Source organism: Erythrolamprus reginae, chromosome 6, assembly GCF_031021105.1.
Source record: "Erythrolamprus reginae isolate rEryReg1 chromosome 6, rEryReg1.hap1, whole genome shotgun sequence".
NCBI lineage: Eukaryota > Metazoa > Chordata > Lepidosauria > Squamata > Dipsadidae > Erythrolamprus > Erythrolamprus reginae.
The window spans coordinates 6,400,663-6,420,367 of NC_091955.1; the positions used below are offsets into that span (position 1 = coordinate 6,400,663).

Sequence of the window (19,705 nt, forward strand, 5' to 3'; positions counted from 1 at the left end):
TGTAAAGGCCTAGGGGGAGAAGAAATCTCAATTCCCCCATGCCTGGCGGCAGAGGTGGGTTTTAAGTAGCTTACGAAAGGCAAGGAGGGTGGGGACAATTCTAATCTCTGGGGGGAGTTGATTCCAGAGGGCCGGGGCCGCCACAGAGAAGGCTCTTCCCCTGGGTCCCGCCAAGCGGCATTGTTTAGTTGACGGGACCCGGAGAAGACCCACTCTGTGGGACCTAACTGGTCGCTGGGATTCGTATTATTATATTTGTATTTTTCTTTTATTATTTTTATAAATAACTCACAGTGACAAACATATCCAACATATTCATGGCTTCGGAGAGGGGCGGCATACAAATCCAAGTAATAAATAATAAATAATAAAAACCATACAGCACATACATACCAAACATAAAATATAAGAAAGCCTGGGGGAGATGTCTTAGTTCCCCCGTGCCTGGCGATATATGTGGGTCTTGAGTAACTTGCGAAAGACAAGGAGGGTGGGGGCCGTTCTAATCTCTGGGTGGAGTTGATTCCAGAGGGCGGGGCCGCCACAGAGAAGGCTCTTCCCCTGGGGCCCGCCAAACGACATTGTTTGGTCGACGGGACCCGGAGAAGGCCAACTCTGTGGGACCTTATAGGCCGCTGGGATTCGTGCGGTTGAATGGATTTAAGCCCCCTTTGAAAACCCACGAAGTAGTGAATCCGCAAAAGATGAACCGCGAAGTAGCGAGGGATTACTGTAATTCCTTACTTGGATTGATGGAGAATTGGGGGATCACTTCAGGAACCCCCAGGCTGTAGCGGAGGCTATGAATAAAATCTTCGCCATCGGGATCCTCGGCTGTTATATTAGCTACAAACGTCCTTGCTGGTCCCTCTTCACGAATCTTGAAAACCTTCTCTTTGCTAGAATAGAAATTAAACGGGAACATGTTTGGATGGGTTGGATCAGCTGTCTCCTTATAATCCCTCAAGATATAACTCATGCAACGAAGGGTTAGAATGTAAAAGCAGAAATGAAATGATCCTCGGGGCTCAGTAAGCCTGGCGATTTTGTTGCAGGCGTTTCATTACCAAACTAGGTTACGTCATCAGTGATGGAAGGAAGTGTGGTTTGCTCTTAAGAGGCACTGATGATGTTACACAATTTGGCAATGAAAGGTCTGCAAAAAAGCCACCAAGCTTGGAGATAGCCAAGGGCCCCATAGTTGAAATCTAGGCTGCAAATATTGTCTTTGAGCAATAATTAATTATAGCTAATAATCCAGCCCTGGAACTTAAAGAATTCTTCTTCTTTTTCTTCTTCTTCTTCTTCTTCTTCTTCTTCTTCTTCTTCTTCTTCTTCTTCTTCTTCTTCTTCTTCTTCTTCTTCTTCTTCTTCTTCTTCTCCTTCTTCTCCTCCTCCTCCTCCTCCATCTCCTTCTCCTTCTTCTTCCCCCTCCTTCCTTTCTTCTTCTCCTTCTTCTCCTTCTTCTTCTCCCCTTCCCCTCCTCCTTCCTTCCTTTCTTCTTCTTCTTCTTCTTCTTCTTCTTCTTCTCCTCCTCCTCCTCCTCCTTCTCCTCCTCCTTCTTTTTCTTTTTTCTTCTTCTCCTTTTTCTTTCTTCTTCTTCTTCTTCTTCTTCTCCCCTTCCCCTCCTCCTTCCTTCCTTTCTTCTTCGTCTTTCTCCTTCTCCTTCTCCTTCTCCTTCTTCTTCTCCTCCTCCTCCTCCATCTTCTTCTCCTTCTCCATCTTCTTCCCCCTCCTTCCTTTCTTCTTCTTCTTCTTCTTCTTCTTCTTCTTCTTCCTTTTTCTTCTTCTTCTTCGTCCTCTTCTTGTTCTTCCTCTGATCACATTTTTAAGATCTGATAAAATATTAATATTAAAGTCTTCCTCTTCTTCTCCCCTTCCCTTCCTCCTTCCTTTCTTCTTCTTTTTCTTCTTTTCTTCTTCCTCTTCCTCTGCTTGTTCTTCCTCTGATCACATTTTAAAGATCTGATTTGAGAGCACTTCCCACCTCTATTGTCACATCTAAAATAAAAAAAGCAGTGATGCAACTGAGATTTTCCACTTACTTGATGAAGTAAGGAGCTTCATCATTCACATTTATGATGTTGACAATTAGGAGCCTCTTAACGCTAACACCAGCTTTGTCTCTTATGGTAACATTTAATGCATAGCTGTCAAAACAAAATAAAACACAAAGCATTCAATGTATACCTATCAAATTGAAATAAAACGCAAGATATTCAATGTATAGCCATCAAAACAAAACAAATACAATGCAAATAATGCAATGCAGTATCAATAAATACAAATAACGCGGTACAATATAAATAAATAACTACAAACACAATAGGCGTAGGATTGCTCTCGGGGCTAAACCGTGTTTAAAATATCAAACCGTCATTTCCCCATTTCTGGATCATTAGTATATGATCTCACCTGGGTAGATCTTTCTCATAATCAAATTCCTTCAAAGTAGAGATGGTTCCAGTTGCAGAAATCTTAAAGAATGGGGAATCCGGACTCAGAGAAAACTGGAATAAATAATCAGACACAATGAGACCATTTGTAACACATACTTGTGATGGCAAACCTAGAGTCTTTTCTGTCTAACCTCTATGTTGTCCTGAGTCATCCTATAAGGACATCTATATAAAACATCCAAATACAGTGATCCCTCGATTTTCGCGGGGGTTGCGTTCCCAGACTACCCGCAAAAGTCGAATTTCCGCGAAGTAGAGATGCGGAAGTAAAAACACCATTTTTGGCTATGGACAGCCAAAAACTACCCCCGCGCACCCTTTTCCAAGGCTGCGCAAGGAGCCGGGCTTGAAGTTGGGGGCGGGGAGCGCCGAAAGTGCGGAGGCCAGCAAAGATTGTTTTGAATGTCGGCCGCCCCCCCCCCCCCCAGCGCCTCCGGCCCCCTCGCCGCTACCCCCCGCTCGCCCGATCCACCCCTCTCACCGGCTTTCTTGGGGCACGGGTCCTCCTGCAGCAGGGCTGGCAGCTACGGCTTCTCGTCCTCTTCATTCGGCCGCTAACCGCTCTGAGCGCTTTGAGAATGCCCGCTCCGCCCCTCTCACAGTCCCTTAGCTGAGAGCGCTTTCGTCCCAGCTGTCAGCGAGGGGGCTGCAGGAGAGGAGGTGCAGGCATTCTCACAGAGAGGGAGCAACAGACAGCGAGATAGAAAGGAGAGAGAGAGGGAGAAAGAGAGAGAGAGAGCAAGAGGGGGGAGAGTGGAAGGTAGAGAGAGAGAGAGAAAAATGATAGAAAAAAGGGGAGAAAAAGAGAAATGAGGAAATGATTGAAGCTGAAAATGACAGGAAAGAGAAAGAGAGAGAGAAGTAACTTTTGGTGATGACGTATGACGTCATCGGGTGGGAAAAACCGTGGTATAAAAAAACCCAGCGGAGTATTTTTTAATTAATATTTTTTGAAAAGCTGTGGTATAGCCGTTTCGCAAAGTTTGAACCCGCGAAAATCGAGGAATCACTGTATTTTAAAAATACATTCGTTTAAACACACCCGCATCCACACAGCCCATACCTTAAAAAAACCCACCAATATTGTGCCTGGTTGCATTCATAACATATAAGAGAAGAGCAGGCAGAGTTAAGTGTGTCATCAGCTTGGAGTCATTATGTTGCCACCTTCTTGAATTCCATTGGTCCATATCTCGTGCCAATTTAGCAATGAATTTTATTTGGCTGGATTCTCATGTATAGGCCTGGACAACGAAAAACTTTTTGAACTGCAACTTGACTGCAACGCAAGTTAATGTTTCCAAATGTAAAATGATGCACTTGGGGAAAAGGAATCCTCAATCTGAGTATTGCATTGGCAGTTCTGTGTTAGCAAAAACTTCAGAAGAGAAGGATTTAGGGGTAGTGATTTCTGACAGTCTCAAAATGGGTGAGCAGTGTGGTCGGGCGGTAGGAAAAGCAAGTAGGATGCTTGGCTGCATAGCTAGAGGTATAACAAGCAGGAAGAGGGAGATTGTGATCCCCTTATATAGAGCGCTGGTGAGACCACATTTGGAGTACTGTGTTCAGTTCTGGAGACCTCACCTACAAAAAGATATTGACAAAATTGAACGGGTCCAAAGACGGGCTACAAGAATGGTGGAAGGTCTTAAGCATAAAACATATCAGGAAAGACTTCATGAACTCAATCTGTATAGTCTGGAGGACAGAAGGAAAAGGGGGGACATGATCGAAACATTTAAATATGTTAAAGGGTTAAATAAGGTTCAGGAGGGAAGTGTTTTTAATAGGAAAGTGAACACAAGAACAAGGGGACACAATCTGAAGTTAGTTGGGGGAAAGATCAAAAGCAACATGAGAAAACATTATTTCACTGAAAGAGTAGTAGATCCTTGGAACAAACTTCCAGCAGACGTGGTTGGTAAATCCACAGTCACTGAATTTAAACATGCCTGGGATAAACATAGATCCATCCTAAGATAAAACACAGGAAATAGTATAAGGGCAGACTAGATGGACCATGAGGTCTTTTTCTGCCGTCAGTCTTCTATGTTTCTATGTTTCTATGTTTCTAATAAACTATACCTTTCTCAACAAACCGAGCCAACGATCCTTTCCATTTCGAGTGGTTTAAGTTGTGGCAGGCCTGACAACTTCAGATAAAAATCAAATGAACTAATAAAGCTGAAAGGTAAATATTCAATTGTCCTGATTCTTTGGTTTCCCATCGCTTTGATAAATTGGTTTCAAAGGCCTGGTGATATAACATACTATTTACATAAGCCTTTTGTTAAAGGAATATTTCTGAGGGCTGGATTCAGTACAGAATGTTCACCTCATGGATGTTAAGATTAGTCGAATTTTACTCACCTCAACATCTTTAGGGGGTGTCGTTTCAGGATCTACCGCATGAATTTGATAAATATTTCCTGGTGGTGTTCCTTCCAAGATGTAGATTACGACAGCTATACAGATAAAAGTAATACACGTTAACTTAAAGGGATTAAAAACTATCCTATAAAGCTGAAGTGACAACCCATACCGCATTTCTGACGTTAATACCCTCGAAAATGTCCAGAAATACTTCACCAGAAGAGCCCTTCACTCCTCTACCCATAACAGAACACCCTACGAAACTAGACTTACAATCCTGGGTCTAGAAAGCTTAGAACTAAGACGCCTCAAACATGAACTAAGTATTGCCCACAAGATCTTATGCTGCAACGTCCTGCCTGTCAAAGACTACTTCAGCTTCAACCACAACAACACAAGACCACACAACAGATTTAAACTTAATATTAACCGCTCCAAACTTGACTGTAAAAAATATGACTTTAGTAATAGAGTTGCTGAAGCGTGGAATTCATTACCGGACTCCATGGTGTCATCCCCTAACCCCCAACACTTTACCCTTAGACTATCCATGGTTGACTTACCAAGTTCCTAAGAGGTCAGTAAGGGGCGTACATAAGTGCACCAGATTGCCTACCGTCCCCTGTCCTATTGTCTCTCCTATATCTCCTATATCTTCTCTTCTATACCTATATCTTTTTCTGCTATTCTCTCATAGTTATATTTCACTCCTTTATTTTCTCCTCTATTCCCCCTTTAATACATTCTACCTGATTATATCCTTTATAACCCTCATTGTGTATTATTGTGTATTGGACAAAACAAATAAATAAATAAATTATTTGTTCTGGAAGGTGCTTTGCCCCTTCGTCTTCATTATGTGGATTTTGTAAGTCCCAATGCTGGGTTTCTCTGTTCTTTAATAGAAACCGTATTTTTCACAGTATAAGACGCAGCTAGACTTTAAAGGTGGAAAACAAGGAAAAAAATTATTTTGAACCAAATAGTCTAGTAATATACACTTCTCAAAAAAATAAAGGGAACAATCAAAGAACCCATCCTAGATCTGAATGAATGAAATATTCTCATTGAATACTTTGTTCTGTACAAAGTTGAATGTGCTGACAACATATGAAATTGATTGTCAATCAGCGTTGCTTCCTAAGTGGACAGTTTGATTTCACAGAAGTTTGATTTACTTGGAGTTATATTGTGTTGTTTAAGTGTTCCCTTTATTTATTTTTTAGCAGTATATTATTTAATTAAAAAATATCAGTGTAGCAGAATACTTTTTACAAGCATGTACACTTTTTACAAACTTCAAACTTGACAGCTTTAAGACTAGTGGACTTCAACTCCCAGAATTCCTCATCCAGTCATGATAGATGGGGTAATTAGAAGGCAAAAACAGCCCAATTTTTGCAAAAAAAACCCAGGCCATTTTTGGCCCATTTCCCCCCGCAAAAATTGGGTGGGTAAAGGGTCTGGGGAGCCTGCAGACAGCTCTTGGTTGCTGGGGGATGGAAAAAATGCCCCCATTTTGTGAAAAACTGGTCATTTTTGCCCGTTTTTTCACAAAAATGAAGGCATTTTTGCCTTCCCCCTGTCCCCAAGAGCTCTCTCCGGATTCCCTAGACCCTTTCCCCACCCAATTTTTGCAAAAAAAATATGGGCAAATAATGGCCCATTTTTCATAAGAACTTGGGTATTTTTGCCGTCCCCCAGCATCCAGGGGCTCTCTGCAGGCAGCCCCCCCCCCCATGATAGCAAAATTGGCTGTGTACAATGTACATAGAAACATAGAAGACTGACGGCAAAAAAAGAACTCATCATCCATCTAGTCTGTCCTTATACTATTTCCTGTATTTTATCTTAGGATGGATCTATGTTTATCCCAGGCATGTTTCAATTCAGTGACTGTGGATTTACCGACCACGTCTGCTGGACGTTTGTTCCAAGCATCTGCTACTCTTTCAGTAAAATAATATTTTCTCACATTACTTCTAATCTTTTCCCCAACTAACCTCAGATTGTGCCCGCTTGTTCTTGTGTTCACTTTCCTATTGAAAACACTTCCCTCCTGAACCTTATTTAACATAATATTTAAATGTTTCGATCCTGTCCCCCCTTTCCCTTCTGTCCTCCAGACTATACAGATGGAGTTCATGAAGTCTTTCCTGATAAGTTTTATGCTTAAGACCTCCCACCATTTTTGTAGCCCGTCTTTGGACCCCTTCAATTTTATCAATATCTTTTTGTGGGTGAGGTCTCCAGAACTGAACACATTATTCCAAACGGGGTCTCACCAGCGCTCTATACAGCGGGATCTCCCACTTCCTGCTTGTTATACCTCTAGCTATGCAGCCAAGCATTCTGCTTGCTTTCCCTACTGTGTATAAGACTCACCGACATTTCCACCCTCTTTTAGGGGGGGAAGATGCGACTTATATCCCAAAAAATACGGTATACAGTATGTCACTTCCATCCCATTCTTACACACAGTTTAAGTAAATTTTGAAAGCAGTGCTTCTATGCATATATATGACAAATAAGGCAAATGAGCTGTGATGTTCCTTCAATACACCAGGATGATTCGACACAAAAATATGTAACCCTTCCCTGGTGCAGAGCTGAAGGGATTGGATACTGTAGCCTAGAGGATAATTCTCTGCCTTACAAGGCAAAGGTTGCAGGTTTAAATCCCAGTGGGTATGGCTAGCTGATGAGGCCAAAATAAGGCCGAAATAGATCTATCCTAGTCTCCCTTAATTTTCAAATTCAGCAAAAAAAACCCATGTGACATATATTGAGCTCAATATTTTTGTTGCTAAGCAAGACATTTGTTAAGTGGAGTTTGTCCCATTTTGTGAACTTTCTCACCGTAGTTTTTAACTGAATTACTGCAGTTGTTAGGTTAATAATATGGTTGTTAAGTGAATCTGGCTTCGTAAGAAAGTGACCCCGTGAGCCGTGACCCCGAGGCATTCTGTCATAACTCTGAATCAGTTGCTAAAATCATCCAAATTTTGATCACGTGACTATGGGGTTACCGCAACAGTCTGCTTAAGTTTAAGAGACAGACAAAAGTTAATTTTTTCCCATCCGTTTATTTCAATTTGGAACGGTCACAAAGCGAACTGTTGTAACTCAAGGATTTATTTATTATTTATTACTTAGATTTGTATGCCGCCCCTCTCCGAAGACTGGCAAAACCTGGTTTTAAAACGAGCCAGGGTCTTACTTTTATTTGCCAAATTGCCTTGAAAAACCGGAGGTTCGTTTACGTTGGTCACTTGGACGGTCAGAATCTGTACTTCCATGGCTCCCGCGGAATCGGCAACAAGGATCTGCAGATCAAATGCGCGTGGCATCGTTTCATAATCTAGAACGGGGTCTCCTGTAGTAACTACCTAAAAAAAAGACAAATTGGGAGCAAATATCAGATGGAAGGTCAGGTTTACATGGCGTTAAAATCGGCGGGTGTAAATTGGGGCACTTCCGTAGCAGCATTGTCAAGTACAGTGGTACCTCTACTTATGAACGTAATTTGTACTGTGACCAGGTTCTTAAGTAGAAACGTTTGTAAGAAGAAGCAATTTTTCCCATAGGAATCAATGTAAAAGCAAATAATGTGTGAGATTGGGGGAACCACAGGGAAGGTGGAGGCCCTGTTTCCTCCCAGGAGATTCCTAGAGAGGCCCCATGGAGGCTTCTCCCTGCCTTTTCTGGCCCTGTTTCCTCCCAGGAGATTCCTAGAGAGGCCCCACGGAGGCTTCTCCCTGCCTTTTCCGGTTACAGTTTAGGAGGCTCGGGTTTGTAAGACTTCAGAGGAGAATCAGAACTGCAGAAAAAACAATTGCTGCCAACCTGCCTTCCATTGAGGAGCTGTATACTGCACGAGTCAAAAAGAGGACGGGGAAAATATTTACTGACTCCTCGCATCCTGGACACAAACTGTTTCAACTCCTACCCTCAACACGTCGCTACAGAGCACTGCACACCAAGACAACTAGACACAAGAACAGTTTTTCCCCGGACGCCATCACTCTGCTAAACAAATAATTCCCTCAACATTGTCAGACTTTTTACTAAATCTGCACTTCTATTATACTAGTTTTTTTCTCATCATTCCTATCATCCTTTTCCTCCCACTTAGGACTGTACGACTGTAACTTGTTGCTTGTATCCTAAGTTTTTTATTAATATTGATAGTTTCTTCATTGCTTATTTGACCCCTATGACAATCTTTAAGTGTTGTACCACATGATTCTTGACAAATTAATTAATTAATTGATTTTCAATTAAGTTCTCATCACCACTATCCTCCTCCACGTCTCTTAAATCAGGGTAATTGACAGCTTCTGTGTCTTCCTCCTCTTCTGAATCTGACATTACCAAAGGCTGACAGGGAACACTCACAACAACGGGACTCAGAGAAGGCCGACTCTGTGGGACATGACCGGTCCCATAAGTAATCTGATCCGATGCCATGTAGGGCTTTATAGGTGTATGTACAGGGGATGGACAAAAAAATGGAAGCACTTTACTTTTTGGCATCATAATGTTTGAAATCAAATCAATTAAAACTTGACATATTTTAATATTTTTAAAAAATTCTGTTATTTGATATGTTTTTTTAAACTAGCTTTTTTTTTTACAGAAATTTAAGGAAATTGGTTATTTATTTATTTTTTATTTTTATTTATTGGATTTGTATGCCACCCCTCTCCGGAGACTTGGGGCGGCTAACAGCAATAATAAAACAGCATATAATAATAATCCAATACTAAAAACAGTTAAAAACCCATTATTATAAAAACCAAACATACATACAGACATACCATGCATAAAATTGTAAAGGCCTAGGGGGAAGAGGATCTCAATTCCCCCATGCCTGGCGGCAGAGGTGGGTTTTAAGCAGTTTACGAAAGGCAAGGAGGGTGGGGACAATTCTAATCTCTGGGGGGAGTTGGTTCCAGAGGGCCGGGGCCGCCACAGAGAAGGCTCTTCCCCTGGGTCCCGCCAAGTGACATTGTTTAGTTGACGGGACCTGGAGAAGACCCACTCTGTGGGACCTAACTGGTCGCTGGGATTCGTGCAGCAGAAGGCAGTCCCTGAGATAATCTGGTCCGGTGCCATGAAGGGCTCTATAGGTCATAACCAACACTTTGAATTGTGACCGGAAACTGATTATAACCTTCTAGAAATGGCAGACCTCTCAGACTTTCAAAGAGGCGCAATTGTTGGTGCTCGAAAGGCAGGCGCTAGTGTAACAGAAAGTGCCCGAATGTTTGGCGTTTCAAGAGGTCATGTCTCAAAAGTCATGACTGCTTTTGAAAGAGAAGGGAAAACGTCCTCAGCCAAGCACAGGTCTGGTCGAATGTCGAATTTGTCTGAGAGAGACCGTCGGACTCTAAAGCGAATTGCTAGAGCGGATCACAAGACCGCAGCTCCTAAAACCACTGCAGAGCTCAACAGACACGTACAGAACCCAGTTTCCACAAAAACTGTTCGAAGGGAGCTTCACAAATCTGGATTCCACACAAGAGCTGCAAGGTGTTTCCATTTTCTTGTCCACCTCTGTACTTTAGTGACGTACTCATTTAAGCTTTGCATTAAAGACAGCAGTGTCGAAGCCACGGTGTCATGTCGTCATCATGTGACACATCGCAACTTCTCCGTCCTTCGCTAAACTGGGGGTGGGCGTGGCCAGCACATGACACATTCGGTCTGTGGGGCACAAGCTTGACACGCCTGCATTAAGCGATCGGATCGTCTGAGTCCTGATGTCACTGGTTTCGTTACTTCGCCGGAACCTTGACGTTAAACCAGATCCGGTTTCTTGGATCTGTTTCTTGTTTAAGGCCACAGCTTCTGCTGCTAAACAAAGACGTACCTGGCACCGGAGAGAAGATGAACAACTGATCCGAAAGGCTTTCGTGAGTGGATTTGAATTGATGATGAATGGATGCCCAAGCGGTATTGTAACATTTGGCAACAGATCTGGCGTTAGGGTGACCTGGAAATTATGCACCACGGTACCAGAAGGTGAATTTTCTGTAACATTGCTTGTTGCAGGTAAACCAGAAAAGCTGAGGGTTTCTACCCCTGTAGATTATGGACAACAAACATAGAAACATAGAAACAAAGAAAGATAAAAGATTAACGGCAGAAAAAGATCTCATGGTCCATCTAGTCTGCCCTTATACTATTGCCTGTATTTTATCTTAGGATGGATATATGTTTATCCCAGGCATGTTTAAATTCAGTTCCTGTGTATTTATCCAATCCAACCACGTCTGCTGGAAGTTTGTTCCAAGCATCTACTACTCTTTCAGTAAAACAATATTTTCTCACGTTGCTTCTGATATTTCCCCCAACTAACCTCAGATTATGTCCCCTTTATTCTTGTGTTGACTTTCCTATTAAAACATTTCCCTCCTGAACCTTATTTAACCCTTTAACATATTTAAATGTTTTGATCATGCCCCCCCCTTTCCTTTCTGTCCTCCAGACTATACAGATTGAGTCCATGAAGTCTTTTCTGATACGTTTTGTGCTTAAGACCTTCCACTATTTTTGTAGCCCGTTCAATTTTATCAATATCTTTTTGTAGGCGAGGTCCCCAGAACTGAACACAGTATTATTCCAAATGTGGAATACATAGAACATAAAAACAATATAAGCAGGCCGTGTTATTTATTAAGCATTATTTCAAGGTGAAAAACGCTCAACATGTAAACCTCCCCATGAAGACGAAACAATGTTGACAAAGGTGTCTTGGGGGGATGATAGGTCAAAAAAATCAAGATGGTGGCCGCCGTCGGGTAATTGAAGACCTGACCCTGCCTTATGCACCAAAAGGGGTGTGGCTTTGATTGCCTAGCTCAGGGGTAGGCAAAGTTGGCTCTTCTATGACATGTGGACTTCAACTCCCAGAATTCCTGAGCTAGCACGATTGGCTTAAGAATTCTGGGAGTTGAAGTCCACAAGTCATAGAAGAGCCCACTTTGCCTACCCCTGGCCTAGCTCAACCTTTCTAATGCCACGGCCCCCTTAATACAGTTCCTCATGTGGTGGTGACCCCCAGCCATAAGTCTAGTGCCAATTCTCCCAACAGAGCTTTAAGCTGATTGGCAGGAAGGTCAGGGGTCTTTCTTGCTAATTTTGCCTAACTGACAGGGCTGATGGGCAGGTTTTCATAAAAGCAGCAGAGAACCTAAGACTGGGAAGACTTTTTATGGCATCTAAATGAGTTTATCCTGAGTAACTGCTGTGCTTCATTGGGAGAATTTTACAGGTTTAGGGTATCAATTGTCTTCCATTAGTGCTGTATTTTTCCTACCATTTACTCTGATGTTGATGGTTGTTTTTGCTACCTAAAGGACAGGACCTCCCTAGTATCTGAAAAGGACAGGACAAAGGTATTCCTATACTTTGCAGTACCTTACCTTCCTTCCTTCCTTCCTTCCTTCCTTCCTTCTTTCTTTTTCTTCCTTTCTTTCTTTTTTCTTTTTACTAAATCTGCACTTCTATTTCTACTAGTCTCTTCTCATCATTCCTATCATCCTTTCCTTCCCACTTAGGACTGTATGACTGTAACTTGTTGCTTGTATCCTAAGATTTTTATTAATATTGTTTCTTCATTGCTTATTTGACCCCTATGACAATCATTAAGTGTTGTGACACATAATTCTTGACAAATGTATCTTTTTTCTTTTATGTACGCTGAGAGCATCTGCACCAAGACAAATTCCTTGTGTGTCCACTCACACTTGGCCAATAAAATTCTATTCTATTCTATTCTATTCTATTCTACTCTGTCTTTTTTTCTTTCTCTTTCTTTCTTTCTTCACCCATCTCACTATCAATCAACTGGGCATTTTTAAACTGTAATTTAGATTTGTTGTAAATTGTTTCACTTTGTTGTGAGCCGCCCCGAGTCTGCAGAGAGGGGCGCCATACAAATCTAAATAATAAATGAATAAATAAATAAATAAAATAAATAAATCATAAAAACAAAAATCTTAAATGAATAAACATTTGATATATTAAATAAACCCACCCTAGGATGTAACGTAAAGCTGGATCTAAGGTAATTAAATAACAAATCTTTTAAAGGACAATTATCGACACAGATACTCAAACTAGAGAATAAATCACATTATTGATCTAATATGCGGACGTATTTTATTAGCTGTACCGCAGAACAAACCATGAGTTTCCTATAACGCCTAGAGTGGTAAAGCCTACTTGACTAGGATTCATCAGGCTGGGATAACAATGTCTGAAAAACTGGAACTACAGATCCCAGAATTCCTGCTGGGAATTCTACAAGGGGTAGCCCCTCCCATTTGCTTTTCATCCAATAGGAAGGGTGTTTTTTTTTCCCTTTTAATTTTATATCCTGCCCAGGCTGGCAGCTGACCAAATAAACTCTTAAAGCAATTTGCAGTGAAACATGATTATAATCGCAATAAATACTTAAGTTCCATAGCCAATAGCCATAAAATAAAATTAGATGAGTCTAAGCCACAAAAGCCAATTAATACGAGGTATCGGTCAATTAGCTATAAAAGTTTTCTGAAATGGAAATGCTTTCATTGGCTTGCTAAAAAAAAAAATAGAGCACAAGATTTATGAGATTATTTTCACTGCATTATATTGATTTTTCCCTTGTTTCATTCAATCGGAGTGTCTATAAAGCTGAAATTTTAGGATAAAAAACTAGGACGTATCCAATGAGAAAAATACAACCTATCCTTTTCTGTAGCTGCACCTGACAAATTCCAAGCACCAAACAAACTAGAGTTTAAAACAAGATTTAATCAGGCATAAAGGATCCTTGATGCAGAATTATGCTGGGCTAGCTAAACCTACATGCATATGTCCAACATATGTCCAACAATGTCCTGTTTTTTTTTAATTAGAATTTTAAGATTGTTTTTTTAATGTATTAATTGGATTGCTATTTTTTTTCTGTTTTTCTGTACATGCTGTGAGTTGCCCCGAGTCCTCGGAGAGGGGCGGCATACAAATCCAATTTAAAAAAATAATAAATAAATAATAAATAATTGTACCTACCATCCCTGTCCTACTGTCCTTTTTTATTTTATTTTACTTATGTTACATTTATACAAACTTCTATCCTATACATGTTTGACAACTAACTAACTAGCTAACTAACTAACTAAATTTATTTGGTTGCTGGGATTTAAACTAAGAATAAAAGACTAAAGATCAGTTCATACAATGTCCTGTGTTCTTAAGCATAAGAATGTACTGAATATATATTCAGAATCCCTTAAACTAAATTAAATATTAAATTAAATTAATTATGTCATCCCTATTAAGAGAACTTGAGTATGCTCCTTCATTTTAAAAATGAAGAATATGGGTGAATTATAAGGGATCTTATCTGCACTGATTGAAAACGGACTTATTTATTTAAGGGTCATTAAAAATAAAATAAAAAGTCTTATATTCTTGTTTGAGTGGTTTATTTCTAAGATAACATTATTGTTTTGATTACAATCTATGCACTGGCAAAAGAGTTACTCCTGCCAGTTGATAAATTGTTGAAATGTCTACATAAATTAGTTTAAAAACAACAAACAAAACTTACAAGGGGACTCTATTACCCCAAAACTAAAACTATTCTAAGAGATCATCGAGTAGAACAAATCTCTGTAATTAAGAGGAATAAAAATAGTCCCTTACCAGATATTTTTACTAGTAAAACAATGAAGTAAAGATAGACCCCATTCGGTGTCTTTCGGAAAAGGCAGCCTTCCATGATAAACAGATTTTGAGATTGTTGTCTCAAGATTATTGCGAGTCCATTGACTGTGGCTTCAAGATTGTTGTGGCTCCACTGATGGATGTGCTCCTTATCAGGCGGGGCGAACGACAACCCAACAAAGCTTTTGCAGTAACCAAGCAGTTTCTAAAACACAAGCCTGTGTACTTTTCCACTAGTAGTTTAGTGATAGCAATCTGATATGAAGTTCTAGAAACTCATAGAGTAGAAGGGACAGCAAAGGATGAATTCCCTCTCACACATACACAAAAGCTAGATGTGATTATTATTATTATTATTATTATTGATTGATTGATTGATTGATTGATTTTATTTATTAGATTTGTATGCCGCCCCTTTCTGTAGACTCGGGGCGGCTCACAACACAATAAAACAGTTCATGACAAATCTAATAATTTACAATTTAAAATATTTTTAAAAAACCATTATTTAAGCAAACATACATACAAGCATACCATACATAAATTGAACTGAATAGGCCCAGGGGGGATATTTCAGTTCCCCCATGCCTGGCGATAAAGGTGGGTTTTAAGGAGTTTACGAAAGGCAAGGAGGGTAGGGGCAGTTCTACTCTCTGGGGGGAGCTGGTTCCAGAGAGTCGGGGCCGCCACAGAGAAGGCTCTTCCCCTGGGGCCCACCAACCGACATTGTTTAGTTGACGGGACCCGGAGAAGGCCCACTCTGTGGGACCTAATCGGTCGCTGGGATTCGTGCGGCAGAAGGCGGTCTCGGAGATATTCTGGTCCGATGCCATGAAGGGCTTTAAAGGTCATAACCAACACTTTGAATTGTGACTGGAAAATGATCGGCAACCAATGCAAACTGTATTATTATTATTATTATTATTATTATTATTATTATTATTTATTAGATTTGTATGCCGCCCCTCTCCGTAGTTAACTTCTCTTTGCGGTCTTAATACAGTACATAGCAAAATAGTAAAAAAAGATGGTGAAACTCTAGAAAGAGTTCCGAGAAGAGCAATAAAAATTCTATTCTATTCTATTCATTCCATATATTCTATTCTATTCTATTCTTTTTTCTTTTCTTTTTTCTTTTCTTTTCTTTCCATGCCATTCCATCTATTCATAGAAACATAGAAGATTGATGGTAGAAAAAGAACTCATGGTACATCTAGTCTGCCCTTATACTATTTCCTGTATTTTATCTTAAGATGGATATATGTTTACCCCAGGCATGTTTAAATTCGTACTGTGGATTTACCAACCACGTCTGCTGGGAGTTTGTTCCAAGCATCTACTACTCTTTCAGTAAAATAATATTTTCTCACGTTGATCTTTCCCCCAACTAAGCTCAGATTGTGCCCCCTTGTTCTTGTGTTCACTTTCCTATTAAAAACACTTCCCTCCTGAACCTTATTTAACCCTTTAACATATTTAAATGTTTCGATCATGTCCCCCCTTTTCCTTCTGTCTTCCAGACTATACAGATTGAGTTCATTAAGTCTTTCCTGATAGGTTTTATGCTTAAGACCTTCCACCATTTTTGTAGGCCGTCTTTGGACCCATTCAATTTTATCAATATCTATCAATCTATCTATCTATCTATCTATCTATCTATCTATCTATCTATCTATCTACCTATCTATTTATTTGATTTGTATGCCGCCCTTCTCCATAGACTCAGGGCGGCTAACAACAGTAATAAAAAAAACATCATATAAATCCAATACTAAAACAACTAAAAAACCCTTATTGTAAAACCAAACATCCTTACAAACAAACATAGCACGCATAAATTGTAAAGGCCTAGGTGAAGTCTCCAGAACTGAACACAGTATTATTCCAAGTGGGGTCTCACCAGCACTCTATACAGCGGGATCACAATCTCCCTCTTCCTGCTTGTGATACCTCTATCTATGCAGCCAAGCATTCTACTTGCTTTCCCTACCACTTGACTGCACTGTTCACCCATTTTGAGACTGTCAGAAATCACCTAAATCCTTCTCTTCTGAAGTTTTTGCCAACACAGAACTACCAATACAATACTCAGATTGAGGAGTCTATTCTATTCTATTCTATTCTATTCTATTCTAATTCTAACATCTACAAGACAGAAACGCCAAAGCAAATTGAGTATCCTTACTGCCTGGGATAATATATGCCTCAGATAAAAGAGCTTTTTAGAATTACTGATGGATGATGGATGGGGCTACAGTTTTATGATTATTTAATGGTTGGCAATCATAAAATATTACAATTCGTACCAGTATTGTCTCATTGTGTCTTACGTTGCCGCTGCGGGAGGCTTAGTGTCTGGGCCGACTGAAGCAGTATAAAAGCATCTGCTCACCATAAACAAATAAACATTCAAAATCAACAGGATGAAATAAAAGCAACAATTTCGGAGTGTGGTAAGTTTTCAAACCTTCACACGATCGTAGGATCATTTATTATTATTATTATTATTATTTATTAGATTTGTATGCCGCCCCTCTCCGTAGACTCGGAGCGGCTCACAACAACACAACACAGTACAGTACAAATTTGAATCCTCCCTGGCTACTTTGATATTTTGGGAATGAATCTGAGATAGGCAGTAAATTTAATTTGAATTACGGAGGAAAATCAGACACCCCCCCACAAAGTATTTATTTATTTATTGGATTTGTATGCTGCCCCTCTCCGTAGACTCAGAGCGGCTAACAACAATAATAAAAACAGCATGTAACAATCCAATTAATAAAACAACTAAAAACCCTTATTATAAAACCAAACATACACACAAATATATCATGCATAACTTGTAACTTCCTCTAGGGGGAAGGAATATTTTAACTTCCCCATGCCTGGCGGCATAAGTGAGTCTTGAGTAGTTTACGAAAGACAGGGAGGCTGGGGGCAGTTCTAATCTCCGGGGGGAGTTGGTTCCAGAAGGCCGGGGCCGCCACAGAGAAGGCTCTTCCCCTGGGGCCCGCTAAACGACATTGTTTACTCGACGGGACCCGGAGAAGGCCAACTCTGTGGGACCTTATCGGTCGCTGGGATTCGTGCGGCAGCAGGCGGTTCCGGAGGTATGTATGTATGTATGTATGTATGTCTGTATGTATTTATTTATTAATTTATTTATTAAATGTAAATATTGTTCATCTGATGGATTGAGGTGACATCGAGCAGCTTGCAACTTAATAAAAACATATGGAAGAGAAAAGCACTATAAATATAAAATATAAAAACAGATGAAAATTACAAGAGATTAAAACAAACTAAAAGAAGAGATTTAAATAAATAAATAAATATATAAAAGTAGATTTAAAAACAGTCAAAAGGAGGAATAAATGGCCATCATTATCTGTTCTGCCAAATCTGTTACAATCGTGTGGAATTCCATGCAGAATAGAAAAAATTGCTTTCTTAGTCTTTGCCTGAGTGTAGGGCTGCTATTATAGGTAGTCCTCAAATTATGACAACAATTGGGTCCTCTTTTTTTGTCATTGTTCGGTATAGAAATCCCAAATGGGAATTTGTCCCGAACTGCGAATTTGTACGATTGTAAAATAAAGCAGTGGTATCATACCTTCACTGGGGAAATTGTGCATTGCTCTTTCACCAAATTCCCTGATTTTTAAAATTTAGGAAATATTGCCATCTAGTGCCACAAGATCTGACTTTTTACATTTTGATTAAATTTTATAAAGCAATAATAATGCCCTCTTGATTTTTTTGATGTTTCTCAGAATGAGATTATCTTCCTGTGAAACAGTGCCTCTCTCTCCTTTGGGTGAAATAACTTGATTTTAAGCAAAACACAGCAGAAAGGTGATTGATAGTAAATGGCTCAATTCTGATGTGCCTATAAGGAATCTCTTTCTGGGTTTGATTTCAAGTGGGGAAAAAAGCCACTGGAAGCATGGGACTGCTTGGAAAGATGGTTTAATGGTAGACAGCAGGACCACATGGTCCATCCATCCATCTATCTATCTAAGTATCTATCTATGTATCTATGGAACAGTATCAAAGGCTTTGCTGAAGTCCAGGTGGATATTGCCTACCTGGACTTCAGCAAAGCCTTTGATACTGTTCCACATAAAGAGCTGATAGATAAATTAGTGAAGATTGGACTTAATCCCTGGATAGTTCAATGGATTTGCAGCTGGCTGAAGCGTACACATCAGAGAGTTATTGTTAATGGCGAGTATTCTGAGCAGAGTCAGGTTACAAGCGGTGTGCCACAAGGATCTGTTCTGGGTCCTATTCTTTTTAATATGTTTGTGAGTGACATAGGGGAAGGTTTGGTAGGGAAGGTTTGCCTATTTGCCGATGACTCTAAAGTGTGCAATAGGGTTGATATTCCTGGAGGGGTCTGTAATATGGTAAATGATTTAGCTTTACTAGATAAATGGTCAAAGCAATGGAAACTGTAGTTTAATGTTTCCAAATGTAAAATAATGCACTTGGGGAAAAGGAATCCTCAATCTGAGTATTGTATCAGCAGTTCTGTGTTAGCAAATACTTTAAAGGAAAAGGATTTAGGGGTAGTGATTTCTGACAGTCTCAAAATGGGTGAACAGTGCAGTCAGGCGGTAGGGAAAGCAAGTAGTAGGATGCTTGACTGCATAGCTAGAGGTATAATAAGCAGGAAGAGGGAGATTATGATCCCACTATATAGAATGCTGGTGAGACCACATTTAGAATACTGTGTTCAGTTCTGGAGACCTCACCTACAAAAAGATATTGACAAAATTGAACGGGTCCAAAGACGGGCTACAAGAATGGTGGAAGGTCTTAAGCATAAAACGTATCAGGAAAGACTTCATGAACTCAATCTGTATAGTCTGGAGGACAGAAGGAAAAGGGGGGACATGATCGAAACATTTAAATATGTTAAAGGGTTAAATAAGGTCCAGGAGGGAAGTGTTTTTAATAGGAAAGTGAACACAAGAACAAGGGGACACAATCTGAAGTTAGTTGGGGGAAAGATCAAAAGCAACATGAGAAAATATTATTTTACTGAAAGAGTAGTAGATCCTTGGAACAAACTTCCAGCAGACGTGGTGGATAAATCAACAGTAACTGAATTTAAACATGCCTGGGATAAACACATATCCATTCTA

At 40.1% G+C, this 19,705-nt stretch overlaps 1 protein-coding gene across 1 annotated transcript in view; it reads right to left on the reverse strand.

Annotated features, from left to right (window-relative positions):
- CDHR3 (cadherin related family member 3) overlaps nucleotides 1-19,705 on the reverse strand; it is a 49,580-nt gene that overhangs the window by 26,295 nt on the left and 3,580 nt on the right. Inside the window, 8 exon segments of the mRNA XM_070754697.1 lie at nucleotides 745-899; nucleotides 2,046-2,150; nucleotides 2,416-2,510; nucleotides 4,830-4,924; nucleotides 8,053-8,221; nucleotides 10,708-10,919; nucleotides 14,532-14,741; nucleotides 14,744-14,820. Coding sequence (XP_070610798.1) covers nucleotides 745-899; nucleotides 2,046-2,150; nucleotides 2,416-2,510; nucleotides 4,830-4,924; nucleotides 8,053-8,221; nucleotides 10,708-10,919; nucleotides 14,532-14,741; nucleotides 14,744-14,820 — 1,118 coding nt within the window.